Here is a 20,848-nt window from a genome sequence, read left to right on the forward strand (position 1 = left end):
TTTCTAAGTATTTTCAGATTTTATTGTTCACCTGAGCTCATATGAGCTCGAGCTCAGTTAATCCGTGTCCATGCTTCATCCTATTCTACTAGCAAAAACCAATGGAGCAGATGGTAATGACGTGGAAAAGAAACAATAAGACTTTTGTAGTGATATAAGTAAAGAAACTGAAATTTGCAATTGCAAATCAGGGAATCTTAATGTCAAATACTGAATTCTCCACCCACTAGCTGTGAGGCATATCCATTGCAGTGCCAAATAAAGAAACTTTTCCTTTTTTTGCCGGAAAAAAGAATTAATAACAGCAAGAGAATGGTCCGCGTGTTGTATATAACAAATATTACACAGGTTTTGCATATGTATAGCCGGTGTATATAGACCTATGAGGAATTATGTATGCATGCTCGAGAACATAGGTTCCTACATACATACACAAATCATATAGAACAAAAGGTATGCTCCGGTCGGAAAGCAGAGTCGTGCAACAGAGGTCGTGGACAAAAGTGAAGTTCACAAAAGATCTTCATATGAGATAGGCCATTGTTTCAACTCATAGTTTAGGCCTTGCCGGACTCCTCGCAACCCGGTGGCCTGAAGGCGATGAAGCTGACGCACTGCACCTGGCGCAGGTTGTCGAAGCCGATGACGCGGACATAGGCGTCAGGGTACTCCTTCTTGACCTCCTCCACCTCGTTGAGCACCTGTGTGGCGTCGGTGCACCCGAACATAGGCAGCTTCCACATTGTCCAGTATCGACCGTCGTAGTACCCGGGGGAGCTGTTGTGCTCACGGAAGACGAAGCCAACCTTGCTGAACTCGAGGCAGGGCACCCACTTGGAGCGGATCAGGTAGTCGACCTGCTTCAGGAGGGCTTCCGTGGAGAGGGGTGGCAAGTAAGACAGGGTCTCGAACTTCTTGATGCCCTCAATTGGCCACACCTGAATGAATAGAATGCGCACAGATGCTCAATACTTGGTGATGAGTCAATTAATTGTACTAACAATGCTAGAAAAAATCAGTCGACAAGCCAAAAATTGCTCCTTATGGGCAGCTCTCATATGCATTGCTGGGTTGTTCACAATCAATAAAGCTTTGGTTGTACTTAGTTCTAGTATATGGGTCCTATTTCGAGGATGGGTTTGGTTATATACATTGGGGATGTTCTGTAAGTGAATTACTTGCACTGACAAAGAAACTCGTATCAGTTTAATTAGTGCCCCAACATACCTGCATGCACCTGATCCTTCCGCCATTGCTGACGCTGCCGAGGCTGCCGCTGGAGCGGCGGCTGACGGGCAGGCCGGCTGTGGACTTGAGCCCCTGGAAGGGTGCGACGGTGGTAGCCGACGAAGCCATCACGGCGGGGGCCATGGTATTTGTATTATCGGAGGAGAGGAGGATGCCGGCTACAGTTGAGGACCCCATTGCCGGGTCACCACGGTATATATAGCCCCGTTTCTTTGGTACAGATGTGGTTGGGATGGCTCACGTTCGCTGGTTGCCTCGTTTCCTTATCTTCTCCGGATCAGTGGAAGAAGCATTGCCGTCGGATACATTGTGTGTGCTGGAAATTTCAGTCCTTCATGTCATTAGGTGGCTGCCACACAACCTTTTTCTAGCTTTGCTTGTTTTTGGGTGAGTTCCTTGATAACAAATTGTCCGAGGATGCGACTGAGTTGGGTGGGCAAAATATTTCATTTTATCATAAAATTTGCTGGCTCACTCTTGAAAGTATGCTCATAGGCATATAGTGTGCGGGTGTGCAATCATAGAGGGTGGTGTACATACGTGTATGTGAATGTCTACATTTATACAATGTTTGTCAAAATAAAATATATGTTTTCTTGGTAGAATTAACTGAACTAGCATAGTAAAATATATGTTTCCCCCCTCAATATCCGTCGATGTGCCTATGGATTCGCCTCCCCTTGGAGGGAAGGAAATTCTCTGTAAAGAAGTAGTGATCTAAACACTCTTATATTTATTTACGGAGGGAATAGGATTTTAGTTCTCGTAGGAGTGGCGCTTGGACAGATGGCGGCCCTTCTTTTTTGAGTCAATCTTCCGGGATCCGGTCGTCTTCAAGTTCCTCTGTCTAGACGGATTAGATGGAGGTCCGACGTAGATTCCTTCCCGCTCCTCGGGCATATGCAAAACGAGATTTGGTGTCAGGTTCTTTAGACTGATTCAGGGATTCGACGACGATGACTACGGCTCCAGAGCGTTCATTCTTAGGGGCGTGTGCATGAAGACTTCCTCGCTGCCATCGACAAGGTCTGGCTAGATCCAGTGTGGAAGCAAAGACAACGGCTCGTTTTGACGGAGGCAATGGTCGTTCGGTGTCGTTCGATGGTCCATAGACCTAGATGTACTTTTTACTATGTTTGAGGTGCTTTCTATTTTCAGTGAATCTTTTCTTTTAAGGCAGGTGCTCTGCCTTTTCATTGATGTTTAGGAAGGTATAGGGGAGGGCTAAAGTGCCAAAGGAAAGAAGAAAAACATAAAAAAAAAACCAGAAAAGAGATCCAGTTGCACAAAACACTGCTGTACAAAGCGCTAGCCTAAGGCGCGACTTTCGGTGTATCTTTATATTAGATCTTATTCTTTATGCAAAAAAAAGGAAATTGAACTAGGAGGTAAAAGCACTAGAGGTCCTAGAACTTGTCTAACATGTGATGGTTTAGTCCTAAAACTTGCAAAAGTGAACTATGTAATCCTATAACTTGTACACAACGTGCAAATTTAGTCCAAAGCTAATGAGAGGCGGCCAAGTGGCGCCAGCTGGCCTGTTCAGGTCGTTGTGTTCCATTTTGCATATACCCCCTTTTTTGTCAAATTAACCCGCAAGTACTAGTAAAACACGGGGCTAGCTGCAGCAGTAGGGCTAGCTAGTGCGGCTTTGAGAATTGAGATTGGTTCATCATGTGAAACTGCAATCTCCCTTCCAATCATCAAACACATTAAGATACGCAGGTTGGGCGCTTCCTAGGCTATGCCACGTCAGATAGCTGGAAGACAAAACAGATCGCTGCAAAAAAAAAGATTGCTGGGAGAAAAAATGATGGTCGGTTGGGCAGCCGCCAGATAACACATGCCTCTCGATCTGCTTTTCCTTTCTCACTAAGCAATCTCCAATTCCACACGCAACCTCGTTGTCGCATCGCTCTCCTCAACGAATGCTACGCGTCCATACGCCGCCACCGCCGCCACTTCTCCCGCGCCTTCTCCTCCCAGTTCCTCTCTGCTCTGCGGCGCCTCCTTGACCACCTATCTCCTCCTCTTGGGGCACTACTTTCAGTTTACCATTCCAATTGGATGGTCCACAACATTGATCCATATTTTGTAGGAACACTTATATTGTTGAATTGAACTTGATATCAAAGTGTTTAGTTTATAAATAATTTCTATAAGTGATACATCTTTCAGTGTAAATACATTTTTTTCTCAAGATTACTTGGGGAAAAAATAGCAGACATCAAATGAAATGTATAATTTTGTCATCTGAAAATCAGATGAAAGCCACGGAAAGACCCCAAAACATCATATTAAGATCACCATTGACTGTCCAAATCTAAGTCCACCGCATTCGTTATAAAGAAATTCTTTTCCATGAAACTAAACCACGCCAACACTAAAATTCATGAACGAAAGTCATCCATAATATTATGTTTCATTATATGAGACGCTAGTTATTTCATCATTTAAAGTGATGATATGGCTCCACCGTGGTATTAGATGTGGCCTTTCCTATGACGATGTGGTATCATCATTTTTTTCTAATCTAACAAAAAGTCTTACATATTGGTCTCACAATCCGAAAACTCTCCTTTGCACGCACGCATTGGGACGGGTGAAGCGCTCCGCACAAGAAGTCAGGTTCCGACCGTGCGCTATATTCTTTTCCAAACTTTGGCATGCCGTTTAACTGAGAATGGTGGCCCCACATAGTATCGCAGCCCACTGTCATGGAACTAAATGTGTTGGGCTCACCCCACATGTTACATGCATTCACGGAAGGGCTAGTTGTGGTGCCATCTTGGTTTTCACTTCAGTGTGATTTCTTTGATTTCACTGAATTTTAGTAATTTCAGTAGACACAGAAATATTTACCTTTGAATCAGAATATTTCAGTCATTTCAGTTGTACACATGAATTCAAATACTTTTCAAAATATCTTTAAATATTTTTTTGAATTTCAAGTGAATATTTTGGTCTTTTGGCCAAAATGCAAGCTGAAATTACTGAAATTCAGTAACTTTGATAGGTACTGAAACAACAGTAGTGTTTTTGCCTGAATATGAATTCTGTCATGAAACATATAGGGTTTTGACCTCCGATGTAGGTTCTATAACAAAATCAATAGTTTTGTCATGGAAGGACCTATGTTTATGACAAAAACACAAAACATCACAGATAATTCATCATAGAAGGCCAAAACTTTACTAGTAGAAGATATCTTGGGACTCGTCAATTGGATATGTAATTTGCACATATTTGTGTCGTCCACACGTTCTCTGGTTTATTGGAATTGTTGCAATACTGTAAAAAAATAGTATCTAATTGTGGTGTAAAATGGTTAGAAAAAGTGACATGTCTTTGAAGAATCGATGATGGAATATGCCTCACAAGACAAGTGCACTATGGTAGTTTGTCCTTGTCTTGTTTTGACACCTGTTGTTTGTCCTTTTTCTAGTTTTTAAATTTTAGTTTTTGGCTTTTTATTATTATATGGTTCTCATCAATGTCCTACTGTTTTGCCACTAGTTTTCAATGGGGTCTCACCATCTCTTTATGTGTTTCCCACAACATTTTTTGAAGTACTTTGGTATTCCATAAGAATTTTCGCATTAGATAATACACAGCATATGATTGAGCAAAAAATGTAAGAGAACAAAACATTGCAAGGCATAGGCATTCGCATTTCCAGTTGCAAACAAAGTTTCCTTTCCATCAATTGATGGCAAGACAATAATCTGCGGATTGCATATAATATATATGTGTATGTGTAGCCGGTGCTATAATTCTGACATGCATCCTCCTCGACCTACGTTGGTAGGTGCTTACATATGCTCATATATTCACATATGAGTAGAACCAGAAATAAAACCGAGAAAGCAGAGCTGCTGACAAATGTTAACTAACATGGCATGTATATCGGACTTGCACTTTAGGCCTTGCCGGATTCCTCGCAGCCTGGTGGCCTGAAGGCAATGAAGCTGACGCACTGCACCTGGCGCATGTTGTCGAAGCCAATGACGCGGACATAGGCGTCAGGGTACTCCTTCTTGACCTCCTCCACCTCGTTGAGCACCTGCGTGGCGTCAGTGCACCCGAACATAGGAAGCTTCCACATTGTCCAGTATCGACCGTCGTAGTATCCTGGGGAGCTGTTGTGCTCACGGAAGACGAAGCCAACCTTGCTGAACTCAAGGCAGGGCACCCACTTGGAGCGGATCAGGTAGTCGACCTGCTTAAGGAGGGCCTCCGTGGAGAGGGGTGGCAAGTAAGACAGGGTCTCGAACTTCTTGATGCCCTCAATCGGCCACACCTGAATAGATGGAATTAACACAATTGATCAACACTTAGTGCTTAAAGAAAGACCTAGCCATAATAAGGCAAAAATTACTCCTTATGTCCATACATTTGTGGGGGGTCTCCACAAGCAAGAAAGCACAAGGGCACCTCTTTCTTATCGGTAGTGTATGGGCATTAAAATTAATATTATCTAGTACACATTGGAATAAAATCGATTTCAATTCACAAAGTTTATGAGTTAAATATTCCTACACATGTGAACCTGCTTACGGACTACATTGTGATGCACAGTTTGGCCGGGCATGTGGGCGTCCTCCGGATAGCTTTGCCTATGTGCAGTGGAAATACCCGATAAATTAATCAATTGTGGCAACAAAAACATTCATGCCAGCTTAGTGTCCGTCATCCTTCGCGAAAAAAATTCGAAAAGGAGGATAACTCCAGCCTCTGCATCAAGTGATATGCACACTGTCATTTTTATTATATTATTTGAAAGAGTCTAACAAAACAAATACGATTTTAAACCAAAGCCATCTTCAAGACGAACAAAATCGCTACACCTACAAGTACGATGATGTGCCTTGACCACATCATCCTTCGCAAAAATAATATTCAGCTTTCATACCTGCATGCATCTGATCCTTCCGCCATTGCTGACGTTGCTGAGGCCGGCGCTGCCGGAGCGGCGGCTGATGGGAAGGCCGGTGGTCGACTTAAGCCTCTGGAAGGGCGCGACGGTGGTGGCGGAAGAAGCCATCACGGCTGGGGCCATGGTGGAGTACGTGAATTGCTAGGTGGGAGGCGATAGCTAGCTAGGCCACACTTGACTTGAGCCCTCCTCATGCCGCTCCAGTATATATCAGCATATGCGCAGCGCCGCTCCTTTCAAACGAGATTTCGAAGGGGTGGTCGTCGCTTGCTTGCTGCAAGGCGCCTTATCCCTCTGGATCAGCGGAAGAGGGGTGGAAAATCAAAATGAGTGCCACGGAAAGACCCCAAAACGTCATATAAGATCACCATTGATCATCCAAATCTAATGTCACTGCATTAGTTACGAACAAATTCTTTGGCGCGAAACTAAACCACGCCAAGACTAAAATTCATGAAGGAAAGTCATCCATACTCTTATGTTTCATTGTATGAGACGGTAATTATTTCTTCATTTAAAGTGTTGATATGGCTCCACCATAGTATCAGATGTGGCATTTTCCTATTCCTATACGATGTGATATCATCATTTTTTTTCTAATTTAGTAAAACTTCTTCATATAGGTTCCACAGTCCGAAAATACTCATTCGCACGCGCGTGTTGGGTGGGTGAAGCGCTCCACACAATAAGTCAAGCCCAGCTTTCACATGTCGTTTAATTGAGAATGGTGGCCCCATATAGTATAGCAGCCCACTGCCATGGAATTAAATGTGTTGGGCCCACCCTACCTGATACGCGCATTCGCAGAGGGGCTAGTTGTGGTGGCATGATGGTTTTCACTTTTAATGATATATCTTTGAATTTCACCAAATTTCAGTAGACAATGAAATATTTACCTTTCGACCAAAATATATCAGTCATTTCAGTTGTACACGTGAATGCAAATATTTTTCAAAATATTTTCATATTTTTTTAATTTCGGGTGAATATTTTGGTCTTTTGGTCAAAATGCAAACTGACATTACTGAAACTTAGTAATTTTTGTAGGTGCTGAAATGAAAAAACAAGGGTGCCATGGCATGCAGGCCCACCCCGTGATCAATATATAATCTCCCACGAAATTTCAGGTGGGGGCTAGTTTCCCTACAATAATGAATAATCCAAGGGAACGGAAATATCACTGCACACTTTCCTTATAGGGATGTGGACAACCAGTTGGAAATCGACCACGCGGACGCACGCGCGACTTAGCCCCCCCCCCCCCCCCCCCCCCCAAACAATCATCCACCCAAAAAATAATTCAAGTTAATATAATTTTAGCCTGGCATGCGTGTACCTCCACAATGTAATGGGCTACTGTTGTTTGCAACTAATTGTTTCGTAATGTTATGACTGAATATGGATTTTCTCACGAGACATATAGGGTTTCTGCCTCTTAGGCAGGTTTTAAGACAAAATTGATAGTTTCACCATGGAAGGACCGATGTTTATGACACGAACACCAAACATCGCAGATAATTCATCATAGAAGGCCCAAATATTACTAGTACAATGTATCTTGGGGCTCATCAATTGGATATGTAATTTGCACATATTTGTGCCCTCAACACGTTCTTTGGTTTATTGGAATTTCTGTAATACTGCAAAAAAACAGTATCTAATTGCCGTGTAAAATGGTTAGAAAAAGTGACATGTCTTTGATGAATCGATGCAGGAATATGGCTCACATGACAAGTGCATTATGGTAGGTTTGTCCTTGTCTTGTTATGCCACCTTTGTTTGTCCTTTTTTCTAGTTTTTTATTTGTTTTTTGTTTTTTTATTATCTGTTTCTCGTCAATTCCCGTTTGTTTTGCCATTAGTTTTCAAGGGGGTCTCACCATCTTTTATGTGTTTCTCCACAGTATTTTTTGAAGTACTTTGGTATTCCATAACAATTTCCGTATTAGACAATACACAACATATGATTGAGCAAAAAATGCATGAGAAGAAAATAATGCAAGACATAGGCATTTCCGGCTGCAAAGAAAGTAACATTTCCATCAATTGATGGCAAGACACTAATCCGTTGATTGCATATAATATATATGTATATGTATAGCCGGTGCTATAATTCTCATATGCATCCTCCTCGACCTACATTGGTAGGTGCTTACATACATATGCTCATATATTCACATATGAGTAGAACGAGAAGTAAAACTGAGAAAGCAGAGCCGCCGACAAATTTGACTAACATGACATGTATATCGGTTACTTCAACTTGCACTTTAGGCCTTGCCGGACTCCTCGCAACCCGGTGGCCTGAAGGCGATGAAGCTGACGCACTGCACCTGGCGCAGGTTGTCGAAGCCGATGACGCGGACATAGGCGTCAGGGTACTCCTTCTTGACCTCCTCCACCTCGTTGAGCACCTGTGTGGCGTCGGTGCACCCGAACATAGGCAGCTTCCACATTGTCCAGTATCGACCGTCATAATACCCGGGGGAGCTATTGTGCTCACGGAAGACGAAGCCAACCTTGCTAAACTCGAGGCAGGGCACCCACTTGGAGCGGATCAAGTAGTCGACCTGCTTCAGGAGGGCCTCCGTGGAGAGGGGTGGTAAGTAAGACAGGGTCTCGAACTTCTTGATGCCCTCAATTGGCCACACCTGAATAGATGGAATGAACACAATTGATCAACACTTAGTGCTTTAAGAAAGACCTACCCATAAGGAAAAAATTACTCCTGATGGTCTGCCCATACATTGTGGGGGGTCTCCACAAGCAAGAAAGCTCAAGGGCAGCTCTTGCTTATGGGTAGTGTACGGGCATTAAAATGATACTATCTAGTACACATTGCAATAAAAATGATTTTCATTCACAAAGTTTATGAGTTAAATATGCCTACACATGTGAATCTGCTTACGGACTACATTGTGAGGTTTACTTTGGCCTGGTATGTGGGTTGCACGTCGTAAGGATAGCGTTGCCTATGTGAAGTGGAAATACCCGATAAATTAATCAATTGTGCCGACAAGAACATTCATGACAGCTTAGTGTCCGTCATTCTTTGCCAAAAAGAAAATTGAAAAGGAGGATAACTCCAGCCTGAGCATCAAGCGATGCACACTGCCATTTTTGTTATGTTGTTTATTTAACATAGTCTAACAAAACGAATACAGTTTTAATCCAAAGCCACATTCCAGACGAACAAAATCGTTACACCTACAAATACAATGATGTGCCTTGACTGCACCATCTTTTGCAAAAATGATATTTAGCTTTCATACCTGCATGCATCTGATCCTTCCGCCATTGCTGACGCTGCTGAGGCCGGCGCTGCAGGAGCGGCGGTTGACGGGGAGGCCGGCGGTCGACTTGAGCCCCTGGAAGGGCGCGACGGTGGTGGCGGAAGAAGCCATCACGGCGGGGGCCATGGCGGAGTACGTGAATTGCTAGGTGGGGAGGCGATAGCTAGCTAGGCCACACTTGACTTGAGCCCTCCTCATGCCGCTCCAGTATATATCAGCGTATGCGCAGCGCCGCTCCTTTCAAACGAGATTTCGAAGGGGTGGTCGTCGTTTGCTTGCTGCAAGGTGCCTTATCCCTCTGGATCAGCGGAAGAGGGTTGGAAAATCAAAATGAATGCCACGGAAGAGATAAATATACCTGCGGTCATTGAAGTTGAGGCCGAAGCACACTACAGTCACTGTACTTCAAAATAAGTTTAATACGGTCATTGAATACGAGTTGTAGTGTGCTTCCTATTTTTTTTCTAGTCTGCATACACGGAGAAGGTGGCACACTACAGTCACTGCACACACTCAGCCGTAGAATGCCCGTATTTCCTCCGTTTTTTTTCTAGTCTGCATATAAGATATGGTCAAAGTTAAACTTTGTCAACTTTGATTAAGTTTATAAAAGAAATATACGATTCATAATATGAAATCAATACTGTTAGATGCATCATGAAATTAAGTTTTATACTTTCTTTATTTTAAAATATAGTGCGCCCGCGTTTTCCGAGGTCTAACTTTGACCATAAATTTAACCAACGACACCGACTGCGACGAGAGAAAAAATTATATAATTGAAAACCTCTTTTGAATATGAATTCACTGGTATAATTTTTGCTCCCACCGCAGTCGGTCTTATTGGTTAAATTTATAGTCAAAGTTGAAACACGGGAATAAAGGAAACACTATATTTTGGAACGGATGAAGTACAATATAACTTTTAGTATTGTAGATGTTGATATTTTTTTCAACAAAATTGGTTAAACTTTACAAAGTTTGATTTTGACCAAATACTATATGCAGACTAAAAATAACGGAGGGAGTACACAACACATGCATCCGCACACGCTCGGCTGCATGGTGGCGTGCGCCATCTGCGACGACGTTGGTTCGTCGTGGTACGTCCAAGCTTGCCCACAGCAGTGCCATACGCCATCTCTTGCAGCACCTCTTCGTCGTCATTGCTCGACGACTGGCCGGAGACCAAGGTGACCGTGGCCTCGGCCTTAGAGCTAGCACCGATGGAAAGCATACGCGCATGTACGGAGTACCCACTAGGTCGTGCGTCCCCAGCCGCGCCTCTACTCCTACTGCGCACATTGTCTATGAAGGCGAATGCATCATGCGCTAGCCGAGGCTTCATCTTTAATAATTACAGCACCTACGGCACAATCCGAGACTGCATGGAGTCCTACTCGTGCATGAGCCACTCTTGATCACCTGTCGGATCATCCCCTCGGAGAACCTCATCGCCTTGCCACCATGGCCCCTAGCTCCCGCCCTTCACCTCGTGCTCCTGCCAGACGTCAATCCGACAGGTTCTCCGAGGGGACGATCCGACAGGTGATCAAGAGTGGCTCATGCACGAGTAGGACTCCATGCAGTCTCGGATTGTGCCGTAGGTGCTGTAATTATTAAAGATGAAGCCTCGGCTAGCGCGTGAGGCATACGACCATGATTCTCAGGTTCGAAGCCCGCGTTAATTTACATCCCTTAATTTTTTCTCTTATACTCCATGATAGGTGGGACCTATAGAGCAGGGAGACAACTCAGCGCTGATGGAGCCCTAACTGCCCCATAGACTCTTTGACGGGTCAACTGGGCAAAATACGAAGCTCTATGGTGAGCCAGTGGCCATATAATCATCGTAACTCGTATTCAATGACTGTATTGAGTGTATTTTGAGGTTCAGTGACCGTAGTTTGCTTGGGCCTCAATTTCAGTGACTGCTAGTGTATTTATCTCGCCACGGAAAGACCCCAAAACGTTATATAGGATCACCATTGGTCATCCAAATCTAAGGTCACTGAATTTGTTATGAACAAATTCTTTGGCGCGAAACTAAACCACGCCAACACTAAAATTCATGAAGGGAAGTCATCCATACTCTTATGTTTCATTATATGAGACGGTAATTATTTCTTCATTTAAAGTGTTGGTATGGCTCCACCATGGTGTTAGATGTGGCATTTTCCTATACGATGTGATATCATCATTTTTTTCTAATTTAGTAAAACTTCTTCATATAGGTCTCACAATCTGAAAATACTCATTCGCACGCGCGCGTTGGGTGGGTGAAGTGCTCCGCAGAATAAGTCAGGTTCCGACCGCATGCTATATTCCTTTCCAATTTTTCACATGTTTTTTTAATTGAGAATGGTGGCCCCATATGGTATAGCAGCCCAATGCCATGGAATTAAATGTGTTGGGCCCACCCCACCTGATACGCGCATTCGTAGAAGGGCTAGTTGTGGTGGCATCATGCTTTTGACTTTTAATGATATATCTTTGAATTTCATCAAATTTCAGTAGACAGCGAAATATTTACCTTTCGGCCAAAATATATCAGTCATTTCAATTGTACACATGAATTCAAATATTTTTCAACATTTTTTCATTTTTTTAAATTTTCGAGTGAATATTTTGGTCTTTTGGTCAAAATGAAAACTGACATTACTGGAACTTAGTAATTTTGGTAGGTACTGAAATGAAAAAACATGGGTGCCATGGCATGCAGGCCCACCCTGTGATCAATATATAATCTCCCACTAAATTCCAGGTGGGGGCTAGTTTCCCTAAAATAATGAATAATCCAAGGGAACGGAAATATCACTGCACACTTTCCTAATAGGGGCGTGGACAGCCAGTCAGAAATCGACCACGCGGACGCGCGTGCGAATTAGCCTCCCCCCCAACAATCATCCACCCAAAAAATAATTCAAGTTAATATAATTTTAGCCTGGCATGCGTGTACCTCCACGATATCGATGTAATGGGCTGCTGGTGTTTGCAACTAATTGTTTCGTAATGTTATGACTGAATATGGATTTTCTCATGAGACATATAGGGTTTCTGCCTCTTAGGCAGGTTTTATGACAAAATTGATAGTTTCGTCATGGAAGGTCCCATGTTTATGGCACGAACACCAAACATCGCAGTTAATTCATCGTAGAAGGCCAAAATATTACTAGTACAAGCTATCTTAGGGCTCATCAATTGGATATGTAATTTGCACATATTTGTGCCCTCTACACGTTCTTTGGTTTATTGGAATTTCTGTAATACTGCAAAAAAATAGTATATAATTGTGGTGTAAAATGGTTAGAAAAAGTGACATGTCTTTCATGAACCGATGCAGGAATATGGCTCACATGACAAGTGCATTATGGTAGGTTTGTCCTTGTCTTGTTATGACACCTTTGTTTGTCCTTTTTTCTAGTTTCTTATTTGTTTTTTTGTTTTTTTGTTATTATCTGTTTCTCGTCAATTCCCTATTGTTTTGCCATTAGTTTTCAAGGTGGTCTCACCATCTTTTATGTGTTTCTCCACAGTATTTTTTGAAGTACTTTGGTATTCCATAACAATTTCCGTATTAGACAATACACAACATATGATTGAGCAAAAAATGCATGAGAAGAAAACAATGCAAGACATAGGCATTTCCGGGTGCAAGGAAAGTAACCATTCCATCGATTGATGGCAAGACACTAATCCGTTGATTGCATATAATATATATGTATATGTATAGCCGGTGCTATAATTCTCATATGCATCCTCCTCGACCTACATTGGTAAGTGCTTACATACATATGCTCATATATTCACATATGAGTAGAACGAGAAGTAAAACTGAGAAAGCAGAGCCGCCGACAAATGTGACTAACATGACATGTATATCGGTTACTTCAACTTGCACTTTAGGCCTTGCCGGATTCCTCGCAGCCTGGTGGCCTGAAGGCAATGAAGCTGACGCATTGCACCTGGCGCATGTTGTCGAAGCCGATGACGCGGACATAGGCATCAGGGTACTCCTTCTTGACCTCCTCCACCTCGTTGAGCACCTGTGTGGCGTCGGTGCACCCGAACATAGGCAGCTTCCACATTGTCCAGTATCGACCGTCGTAGTACCCGGGGGAGCTGTTGTGCTCACGGAAGACGAAGCCAACCTTGCTGAATTCGAGGCAGGGCACCCACTTGGAGCGGATCAAGTAGTCGACCTGCTTCAAGAGGGCCTCCGTGGAGAGGGGTGGCAAGTAAGACAGGGTCTCGAACTTCTTGATGCCCTCAATTGGCCACACCTGAATAGATGGAATGAACACAATTGATCAACACTTAGTGCTTTAAGAAAGACTTAGCCATAAGGCAAAAATTACTCCTGATGGTCTGTCCATACATTGTGGGGGGTCTCCACAAGCAAGAAAGCTCATGGGCAGCTCTTGCTTATGGGTAGTGTACGGGCATTAAAAATGATATTATCCAGTACACATTGCAATAAAAACGTTTTCCATTCACAAAGTTTATGAGTTAAATATTCCTACACATGTGAACCTGCTTACGGACTACATTGTGAGGTTTACTTTGGCCTGGTATGTGGGTTACACGTCCTAAGGATAGCTTTGCCTATGTGCAGTGGAAATACCCGATAAATTAATCTGACAGCTTAGTGTCCGTAATCCTTCGTCAAAAAAATTCAAAAAGGAGCATGTCCCCAGCCTTTGCATCAAGCGATGCACACTGTCATTTTTATTATGTTATTCAACAGAGTGTAACTTAACAAGTACGATTTTAAACCAAAGCCATTTTCGAGATGGACAAAATTGTTACACCTACAAGTACGATGATGTGCCTTGACCGCTCCATCCTTCGCAAAAATAATAATTAGTTTTCATACCTGCATGCATCTGATCCTTCCGCCATTGCTGACGCTGCTGAGGCCGGTGCTGCCGGAGCGGCAGCTGACGGGGAGGCCGGCGGTCGACTTGAGCCCCTGGAAGGGCGCGATGGTGGTGGCGGAAGAAGCCATCACGGCTGGGGCCATGGCGGAGTACGTAAATTGCTAGGTGGGGAGGCGATAGCTAGCTAGGCCACACTTGACTTGAGCTCTCCTCATGCCGCTCCAGTATATATCACCATATGACGCCCCAACAAGATTTCCAAGGGGTGGTCGTCGTTTGCCTGTTGCAAGGTGCCTTATCCCTCTGGATCAGCGGAAGAGGGGTGGCCCTCCGATGCATTGCGTGCGTGTGACTGCTGTACAAATGGTATAATAATTTTTGGATCGTTAGATTAGCACCTGCGCCTCTCTCCCCTAATCTGCCGTAGTTTTCATCTAAGGCTCCCACTAATTTTGATTTATTTTGTTTCCAAAAAGTCACTGCTCCCAGAAATTACTCCTCGAAGATTTGTGTCTGAGGTAATTGCACGGGTGGTGCTTGAACTTGTCATCGATGTTCACTTTAATACTTGAACTTGAAAAATACGTCCAACTAGTTATAGTACTTGGCACACTTGTTCGAAGTAGTAAGCATGCACGTGCAACGCACGTCTCAAACAAAATGAGTTGATATAATATAATATTAAAATATATTTTCAAAAGAGTGACATATTTTGTGAATCTATTTTTTATGTTAGTGAGTTTTTATTACCGAGCCAACTGTCTTATGCCAACGATATGAGCGCGCGTGTAACACATGATCCAAAAGCATGTCTTCACATAATATGCACGATGACATAATAATTGTATTATAATTTGTTACAAAAAGATATTTTAGAGTCAATAACTATGCATCTCTTGAAGGTCCATCGTTTCAAGCAATGAAGGTCCATCTATTGATGCGATCTATGATGCTTCGTTCAATTGATGGGATATTGTCTTGAGCTTCATTCTCTTCATACTTTAAAATATGCACCAAAAATTGTTTTCTCAGTTCAAAATCATCCTACATATGCATTATGCAACATTGTTATAACAAAATAATGCGCAATGTGTATACAAATAAGCATGGTGTAAATACTAACCTGGGGTATGGGAAAATATAGCTGTCCATCGCACAATGAGTGCATGAAATTAAACACCAAATAACCCGACAAGGCACTGCATTTATAAAATATTACATTGTCTATTGAATAAATCAATTAATCTTGTAATGCATTGAAAAGATTCATACCCATGTGAGTTTGTTGGAACAACAGGAACTTTCCATTCCCATTTAGAGATGTCGTCTTTGAATGCAGGGTTTGCAACTTGGAGCACACGGTTTAGGTTGTTGACCACAGTTTTAAGTACAATTTTTCCCAAAATAGGTATTGGTATCGGATCCATAATTGAGACAACTTTTTTATTTTGATCGAAAACAAACAATAGAAATATCCCACAAATATCCCAAGGCAATAAAATCTGCAACGATGCATACATTTAAAAATTTAAAACATTAGTTAAGACATGACAAACCATTGTTACAAATTAAAATTTTAAAACTTACTGTATGACACTGTGAAATATGATACTCATTACTGTCTGGCCAGCTCTCAAACATCCATTTCAACATAGCAATGTCCATATTTCCACGATGACGTGAGTCTCGTGCATAGTAGGACATGAACTAAAATAAGAAAAACAAAATATTAGTTACATGAGGCAAAATGTAATACATGATTATAATGACTTACACAAAAATTTAGATCCATGTAGTGACATGGAATGTCTCTGAAAAGCTGGACTTCATGGCGCGCTAGTATCCGTACAGCCATATTGAAGCAATCAACATCCATGCATTCATCATTATTTAATATGTTTTTTATTTGTCTCAAATTCAAACTAATGGGATAAGGATCAGAGCTTTTCACCCATTCGCTTCTGTAAAATTGAAACTATGTAAACTATAATAAATTCATACTAATTTATTAAAATACAAAATGAACTAAAAATATATGGCTTACTCTAGTAGAGCGACATCATCAACCATACCGATGAACAAACAAAGTTCATCTATTAAGTCATCATTTGTTGGAGTGAGAGAGGGCGAAAGGATAAATGATTGCGACTCCTGCTCAACTTCTGACGATGTATTCGATGGTTTGAGGTTCTCAGGGGGTGTTTCCAAAATCATACAATCCGTGGGATCTGTGTTGTCTTCGTCATCTTCAATGTCTCGATTTCTTATATTATCATCATTCAATTCTGAGTCCACTAAAATGACAGCTAATTTTGTTCTAAAATCTGTGATATGATCCTATTAAAACAGAACTCATAGTTAAATAGTGATACACCATAGAATGTAAGTATAATGATACACATCGAAAAATACCTGTGTAGGAGAGTCAGACAAAATTTCTCCTGTGAAGTACTCCATAAAATTTACCATCCACAAACCACACGATGACCTGTATGATTACAAAACTTAATATATTCAATAGTTTCTTTTATCAATTTATAGATATTTATATAAGAAGACTTTTAAATCATCAAATGATCATGACTGTAACAAAGAAGTGATGATAAAGAAAATCCTGCGCTCACTCATAATCCCTCTCTGGAATGTATGAAAAATAATGTAAGAAGTTAATATAGTTTGGTTAAACGTGCTTAACAGTGGAGATTAGTGAAGTAGTAGTATTAAATACAAAAACTCAGTTAGTGAACCTTCTACTGCCCCCTCACTCCCTCCTCCACAGGCACACACTGATTGCCCATTCTTCCCTCCCTCCCTCTATCCTCCTTCACTGGCACACGCCAGATTCCCCATCCACAGCCGGCGATCTGTGGTGGCCGCCCCTCCCCTTCGTCACCACTGCCAGCCGCCGCGGAGGCCCTGATGCGCCCCGCCCTTTCCCTTCGTCAGCACCGCCGGCGGCCGCGGAGGCCCACGACGTGCCCCGCCCCTCCCCTTCGTCACCGCTGCCGGCGGGCGCGGAGGCCCGCGATGTGCCCCGCCCCTCACATTCGTCAGCACCGCCGGCGGCCGCGGAGGCCCGCGATGTGCCCCGCCCCTCCCCTTCGTCACTGCTGCCGGCGGGCGCGGAGGCCCGCGATGTCCCCGCCTCTCCCCTTCGTCACCGCTGCCGGCGGGCGCGGAGGCCCGCGATGTGCCCCGCCTCTCCCCTTCGTCACCGCTGCCAGCGGGCGCGCAGTTCCTTGATCTGCCCCGGCCCTTCGTCACCACTGTCGGCGAGCGCGCAGGCCCTTGAACTGCCCCGCCCCTTCGTCACCACTGTCGGCGGGCGCGCAGGCCCTTGATCTGCCCCGCCCCTTCTTCATATAAGGTCGCCGAGGTGCTCGAGGAGGCGCTCAAGCTCGTCATGCGCGCCGGCGACGCCGGGGCCCTCCCTCCTCCTGACGCACTTGCCGTCGCCGCGATGAGCGTCTCCACCTTCTCCCGCGCCATGAACTTCCCTTCCCCACTGCTCGGGACGCCAACAAGGTCCGGTTTCAACTCTTATCCCCTCGATCCAGATGCTTTGCTCTCTGATAACAACTTCAATTGGCTGTTCGATTCGGTCCGGAGCAGGAGCTCGCTATCTGCAGTTCCTTCCTTCCATGGATGACCACGAAGAGCTCTGCGTGCTGTGCTGCTGCTCGGGGCCCTCCCTTCTCATCGCTCGTCAAATCGGTGCATAGCCTCATTTTATTCTGCAGTCTGTATCCTTTGAGCTTGTATACTTTTATTCTTATTGTGGAAAAATTTGTTTTGTGATGCAACTAATGGGGACACACAAAAAACACATAATGTCGATTGCTTTGAGTTAGAAGGTATACCCATCTGTCTGCAGTCTCTTCTTAATACACTCTTCCCTTGGCCATGCACTGATGTTTAAGTCTTTACACTTATCAGATTTTAGTTCCATCTGAAGCTTAGCATATTGGAATGCATTTTCCAGTCCTTTCAGCTGTTGCATGAATAAATGACAAAGTATTAGCATCACAATCGAAGAATAATAGAAAATTGTCTTATCAAAAGAAGGTGCAGTGGGACTAATAACTAACCATAGCAGTGAGGTCGTTGCGGTTCATTCCTGGGCCTACCGAGTCGAGCACCTGGATACATCGCTTCCCGGTATTTATAACTGCTAGGTACCAATGAAACTCTTCAATGTTAACTGGAACGAATATTTGAAAATAGGTTTTTTGTTAGTTTAGGTCCCATGTATACAAACATTTGTCCTCTATTGAATTTATAGTAATATGTACGGAACTGAGACTCACCATATCATGTTCCAAATAAGTTTTAGCTCTCTGTAATACCCATTTTGGTGCGTCATCCCGTATAGAGCTAAATTCCTTTATCATCTTAGAGATGCATGCATTCTCTAAGAACACACTTCCACCTGACCTCATCTGTAGATGTTGCTTAGCACTTATGCAATGTATGTATGCGTCTATGATCTACAATATCAAGTGCACACCTTGGTTAGGATATAACAGGAACTCATGTTAATAACATCCTCTTATCATAAAGCTACATATACTTACTTCGTCGCCAACAAATTCTCCTTCGGTTAAAAGGCGTAGTAATTGTAATTTTTTGAGATATGAGTCGTTGATGCTCACTAAATTTCTTTTATCGCTTGGTTCAGCCATGATATTTTCAATCACGGACCAATCATCGCCGGTGCAAGCATAATCAATCATGATGTAAGTCAAAACATTCATTAACAACGAAGAAAATAAATGTAGCAAAAGCAAGGCATAGAAGGACTTGTACGTGCCTTCTGGAGCCACCACATAGTCTGGTGCTTTCTTGGGTTTGTTATGTAGTCGGATAGGCTTCACTGTTTGTGGCCTTTTCATGCCGGACGTTTGTGCTAAATCTTCGTCCTCATCTTCCACCATTTGTTCACTTGTTTCATCAAAGGATAATTCCTAAAAGCCACAATACAAAGAATAATTGGTATGCAGGATATAACATAATTAGATTTAGAACTATTGGGACATAGTTGAAAAAGAAAAGATGCCTCTGTCACTTCGGAGACTTCGGAATCAGTGGACTGCGTGCTCTGCTTTTTCTCCACTTCTTCTGTGTTGGCTATTCCATTTGATTCTACCAGAGTGTCCCATATAGTTTCCGCCCCTTCGGTGCCCAATGTTTGTGCTAATTCCTCATCCTGAGCTAGCCCCATTCGTTCACTTGTTTTATCGAAGGTTAATTCCTGAGAGCAACATTACAAAGAATATTTTGTATGCAAGATATAATATAATTAGAATTCAAACTATTTGAGACATAGTTGGGCAGAAAATATGCGTCTATCACCTCGGAATCAGTGCCCCGCGTGCTTTTCTTTTTCTCCACTTCTCCTTTGTCGGCTATTTCATTTGATTCTGCCAGCTTGTCCCATATAGTTTCTGCCTCTTCGGTGTTGAATGTTTGTGCTAATTTATCGTCTTGAGGTGGCTGCATTTGTTGACTTGTTTCCTTGAAGTTTAATTCCTGAGAGCAAATATTACAAAGAATAATTCCTATGCAGGATATAATATAATTAGAATTAGAACTATTTGGGATAGTTGAAAAGAAAGCATGCCTTTATCACTTCGCAATCAGTGGTCTGCATGCTATTATTTTTCTCTATTTCGTCTTTGTCGTCTATTCCATTTGGTTCTTCCTCGCTTACTAACTGAAACACACAATAATATAATATTATGTAGACATGATATTATTATACTACAAATTACATATTGTTTTGTCCTGGCAGAATAAAAATAATAGTGTCATGTGAAAATAAAAACCGCCTTTTTCGACTTGGGGTTTCGCATGCTTGTCTTAGGGTATGACCTCATCAATCTGCATATTTTCTGTATCATCGATGATGGTTTGTTCTTCTATTGCCTTTGTTGAGTCGGTGTTCATATCCTCGTATTTTGTGGTATGCTCATTCTTGGCTCCCCCGTCGATGTTTTCCTGAAAACCGAAGCACATATTATTGTCACGCTGTTAACATTAGGCCCCTAAGTTCTGTTACCTTGAAAAACAATCTTATATGTTGGGACGGAGGGAATACATCACAATTGGGTGCACATATTTTGACATGTTTACTTTAACTTAGTGGCATCAGGACATTCTTTCCAACAAAATTTCAGTATCTGTTTCTTTGTCTAATTGTTCATTCAATCAACTTTTTGATATTCACTTGCGTGAATATTCTCTCAAGTAATCAGGTGGATGTTGCCCAAAGAATTTCTACAGTCACACAAAGCATCTTGGCAATTTTGTGGGGTCACACAGGGCATGTTGATTCACTTTGTTGGATCCCCTCTAGTGACTATGTTGCCTTGTAGATGTGAAATCGTGAATAGGATGTAATTACAGAGAGATATCATTACCGTGATGATAGCAGATTGATCCGCACAGGCCACCGGGGATTGTGACCCAGACATGGAGGACGATGGTAGTTCA

At 42.8% G+C, this 20,848-nt stretch overlaps 5 protein-coding genes across 5 annotated transcripts; all 5 read right to left on the reverse strand.

Moving 5' to 3' along the window:
- Positions 1–299: 299 nt before the first annotated feature.
- On the reverse strand, positions 300–1,489 carry LOC125535358 (ribulose bisphosphate carboxylase small subunit, chloroplastic 1). The gene is made up of 2 exons (XM_048698411.2): positions 1,228–1,489; positions 300–938 (listed from the first exon to the last, which is right to left on the reverse strand). Exons 1-2 carry the CDS (start codon positions 1,423–1,425, stop codon positions 558–560), a joined length of 579 nt encoding a protein of 192 aa, XP_048554368.2. The 5' UTR covers positions 1,426–1,489; the 3' UTR covers positions 300–557.
- Positions 1,490–4,883: 3,394 nt separating this feature from the next.
- Positions 4,884–6,444, reverse strand: LOC125535361 (ribulose bisphosphate carboxylase small subunit, chloroplastic 2-like). Its single transcript, XM_048698415.2, has 2 exons — positions 6,161–6,444; positions 4,884–5,548 (listed from the first exon to the last, which is right to left on the reverse strand). The coding sequence occupies exons 1-2, from the start codon at positions 6,305–6,307 to the stop codon at positions 5,168–5,170; spliced, it is 528 nt and encodes a 175-aa protein (XP_048554372.2). The 5' UTR covers positions 6,308–6,444; the 3' UTR covers positions 4,884–5,167.
- A 1,770-nt stretch (positions 6,445–8,214) lies between these two features.
- LOC147983465 (ribulose bisphosphate carboxylase small subunit, chloroplastic 2-like) lies at positions 8,215–9,689 on the reverse strand. Its single transcript, XM_087542954.1, has 2 exons — positions 9,456–9,689; positions 8,215–8,834 (listed from the first exon to the last, which is right to left on the reverse strand). The coding sequence occupies exons 1-2, from the start codon at positions 9,600–9,602 to the stop codon at positions 8,454–8,456; spliced, it is 528 nt and encodes a 175-aa protein (XP_087399080.1). The 5' UTR covers positions 9,603–9,689; the 3' UTR covers positions 8,215–8,453.
- Positions 9,690–13,176: 3,487 nt separating this feature from the next.
- Positions 13,177–14,583, reverse strand: LOC125535360 (ribulose bisphosphate carboxylase small subunit, chloroplastic 2). Its single transcript, XM_048698413.2, has 2 exons — positions 14,353–14,583; positions 13,177–13,759 (listed from the first exon to the last, which is right to left on the reverse strand). Exons 1-2 carry the CDS (start codon positions 14,497–14,499, stop codon positions 13,379–13,381), a joined length of 528 nt encoding a protein of 175 aa, XP_048554370.2. The 5' UTR covers positions 14,500–14,583; the 3' UTR covers positions 13,177–13,378.
- A 685-nt stretch (positions 14,584–15,268) lies between these two features.
- LOC147983466 (uncharacterized) lies at positions 15,269–20,829 on the reverse strand. Its single transcript, XM_087540738.1, has 17 exons — positions 20,776–20,829; positions 20,228–20,353; positions 19,986–20,069; positions 19,709–19,885; positions 19,422–19,607; positions 19,168–19,320; positions 18,931–19,083; positions 18,664–18,843; positions 18,445–18,570; positions 18,217–18,347; positions 16,769–16,844; positions 16,401–16,693; positions 16,131–16,317; positions 15,944–16,063; positions 15,629–15,858; positions 15,480–15,555; positions 15,269–15,400 (listed from the first exon to the last, which is right to left on the reverse strand). Exons 1-17 carry the CDS (start codon positions 20,827–20,829, stop codon positions 15,269–15,271), a joined length of 2,484 nt encoding a protein of 827 aa, XP_087396864.1.
- Positions 20,830–20,848: the final 19 nt, after the last annotated feature.

Source organism: Triticum urartu, chromosome 2A (genome assembly GCF_056163025.1).
Source record: "Triticum urartu cultivar PI428250 chromosome 2A, HENAU_Tu73, whole genome shotgun sequence".
Taxonomy (NCBI): domain Eukaryota; kingdom Viridiplantae; phylum Streptophyta; class Magnoliopsida; order Poales; family Poaceae; genus Triticum; species Triticum urartu.